Here is a 2,500-nt window from a genome sequence, read left to right as displayed (position 1 = left end):
GTTCCATAATCGTGTTCTATAGAGATTTAGTTGTGAACACGAGTGACAACATTCTCAGTGGGATAACGATAATCAACTGGCTGTCTTTTCTGAGGGACTTTCGGCTGTAGCCCATACAGAATTTCCAGATTTACTCAGACATACCGATCTCAAGGTTCTTGCTGACCCTAACAAAGCAGTTTTCTGAGCATGTTCTACCCTCATATCAATTACAATTTCCCCAACAAATTTTTTAAACCTAGTTGTTAATGCCCCCCACCCCCGTGCTAAATACTGGGATGACCATTACATTCCTTGTTACCCAAATTCATGCAATTTCGTCTTGTACATTTTAACCTTTTCCAGTTCTTTGTTGCTCGCTTGTGCATCCCCAGATTTGACAATATCTCTGATCTTGCTTTCCTTCTCCCTTTATCCACTACGACAATGTCTGCTGTCTGAGTATCAATCAGTAAGTCACACTAGATTGTAAAATCCCATAAGATCTTATACTCATTATTCTCGGTGATGCCTTCTGCCTTACGCTTGTACCATTTCTGTGTCCTTTCAAGACCTTACTTGTCACAGAATCTCCAGTGAACAACCTTAGCTACGTTTTTCTTCCTCCTTTTGTATCCCTTTTCAACTGGTTTGCTAAACTCACCCACAATATGTGAGACTGTTTCATTTTTACTCCCACACACCCTACAAACGGGTGATTCACTGCTCTTATCTACTTGGAATTTAGTGTAATTAGTTCTCAGAGCTTGTTACTGTGCATTATTATTATTATTATTATTATTATTATTATTATTATTTATTATTATTATTTATTATTATTATTTATTATTATTATTTTATTATTATTATTTTATTATTATTATTTTTTTATTATTATTAACAGGTAAATGCACCATGGATAAAACACTTCTACATTGTTAGTGGGTTAAGTAAACCAGTATTTATTTTTCCTTCGTAAGTTAATTTGTTATATTTTTCTCGTTTTCTTTTCTATTTTCTCTCTCTTTATACATTTAAGTGTAATTATAAAATAACATAGAACTCAGCCGCTCAGCAGATGGGCTTATTTCTTTCAAAATCAAAGGGACTCTCTTTGAACATCTATTAACCATTTTGATTCTGGACCACCCATGACTGCTTTGGTTTTATGGGACACAATTCATGTTTGAAAGTGATTTACATTAAAACTTCCAATTAAAATTTCATGTTAATTTATGTTCCAAACATCAGCCTAATAGTGACAAAGTTATTTTACTATATTCTTCATTATTTTAGAAGTTAATTGAAAAAACAGTGTAGTTTGACATAAATGTGGTAAAAAAAGTGTTAAAAATCCTACAGTTACCCTACCCACATTATATAAAGAACATGTGTAGAAATAGACCCAGGAAGACATGGGATGAAGTGGTGAAGCATGATCTTTGAATCTTGGGTCTCACAGAGGCAATGACTAGTGACTGAGACCTTTGGGGATATGCCTGTACTTGAGAAGACACATCAAGCCAAGTGACATCATAGTTGTGGCTGATTCTGGTGTCACATAGCTGGCACCTGTGCTTGTGGCACATAAAAAGTGCCTTTTGAGGCAATGACCAAGACCTTTGGCATTATGTCATGCTTGAGAAGAAGACCCATCAAACCAAGTAAAACCACAGTCATGGCAGATACTGGTCTCACACAAATGACACCCATGCTGGTGGCACGTAAAAACACCCATTACATTCTCGGAGTGGTTGGCGTTAGCAAGAGCATCCAGTTGTAGAAACCATGCCAACTCAGACTGATGTCTGGAGTAGCCTTCCAGTTTGCCAGCCCAAGTCAAACCGTCCAACCCATGCTAGCATGGACAACAGATGTTAAATGAGGGTGATGTGTACCAATAGTCGTTGTTAAATCTTGTTATAGTACCATGTGTTTAAATAAAAACCTGGAAAATTTAGAGTTTTCAGGTAAAGAAAATGACCACCTCTGACACACTCTGCATGTTCGTGTGTAAGCATAACAATGGAAATAGATAAGCATTGTAACATAGTCATCCATCGTTAATTATGTAGTTTGTCACTATTAATGACAATACTTGTGTAGTAACAATAACATATAATGAAGTAACAACATAATTCAACAAACACTCCATGAAATATACACAAACCAACAAATGATATTCTGACAAACTACCAGAAGGACACCTCACAATTCTGTGTGATTAATGCCTACTCTGTCCGCCTCTCACTCAGACTGTTACTATTTATAGTGGTTTGGGCAAGTCCATTCTTTCAGTAGGTGTTCTGACTCAGACTGTTACTATTTATAGTCGTTTGGTCAAGTCCATTCTTTCAGTAGGTGTTGTGACTCAGACTGTTACTATTTATAGTCGTTTGGTCAAGTCCATTCTTTCAGTAGGTGTTCTGACTCAGACTGTTACTATTTATAGTCGTTTGGTGAAGTCCATTCTTTCAGTAGGTGTTCTGACTCAGACTGTTACTATTTATAGTCGTTTGGT

At 36.3% G+C, this 2,500-nt stretch overlaps 1 protein-coding gene across 3 annotated transcripts in view; it reads left to right on the top strand.

The window, feature by feature from the left end:
* LOC106873074 (D-amino-acid oxidase) overlaps nt 1-2,500 on the top strand; it is a 25,015-nt gene that overhangs the window by 11,609 nt on the left and 10,906 nt on the right. For all 3 annotated transcript variants that reach the window (XM_014920291.2, XM_014920293.2, XM_014920292.2), the window contains exon 8: nt 884-954. In XM_014920291.2, the coding sequence (XP_014775777.1) occupies nt 884-954 (71 nt within the window). The remainder of the gene's footprint in view (nt 1-883; nt 955-2,500) is intronic.

Source organism: Octopus bimaculoides, chromosome 28 (assembly GCF_001194135.2).
Source record: "Octopus bimaculoides isolate UCB-OBI-ISO-001 chromosome 28, ASM119413v2, whole genome shotgun sequence".
Taxonomy (NCBI): domain Eukaryota; kingdom Metazoa; phylum Mollusca; class Cephalopoda; order Octopoda; family Octopodidae; genus Octopus; species Octopus bimaculoides.
This window is presented reverse-complemented; position numbering and strand designations above follow the sequence as displayed.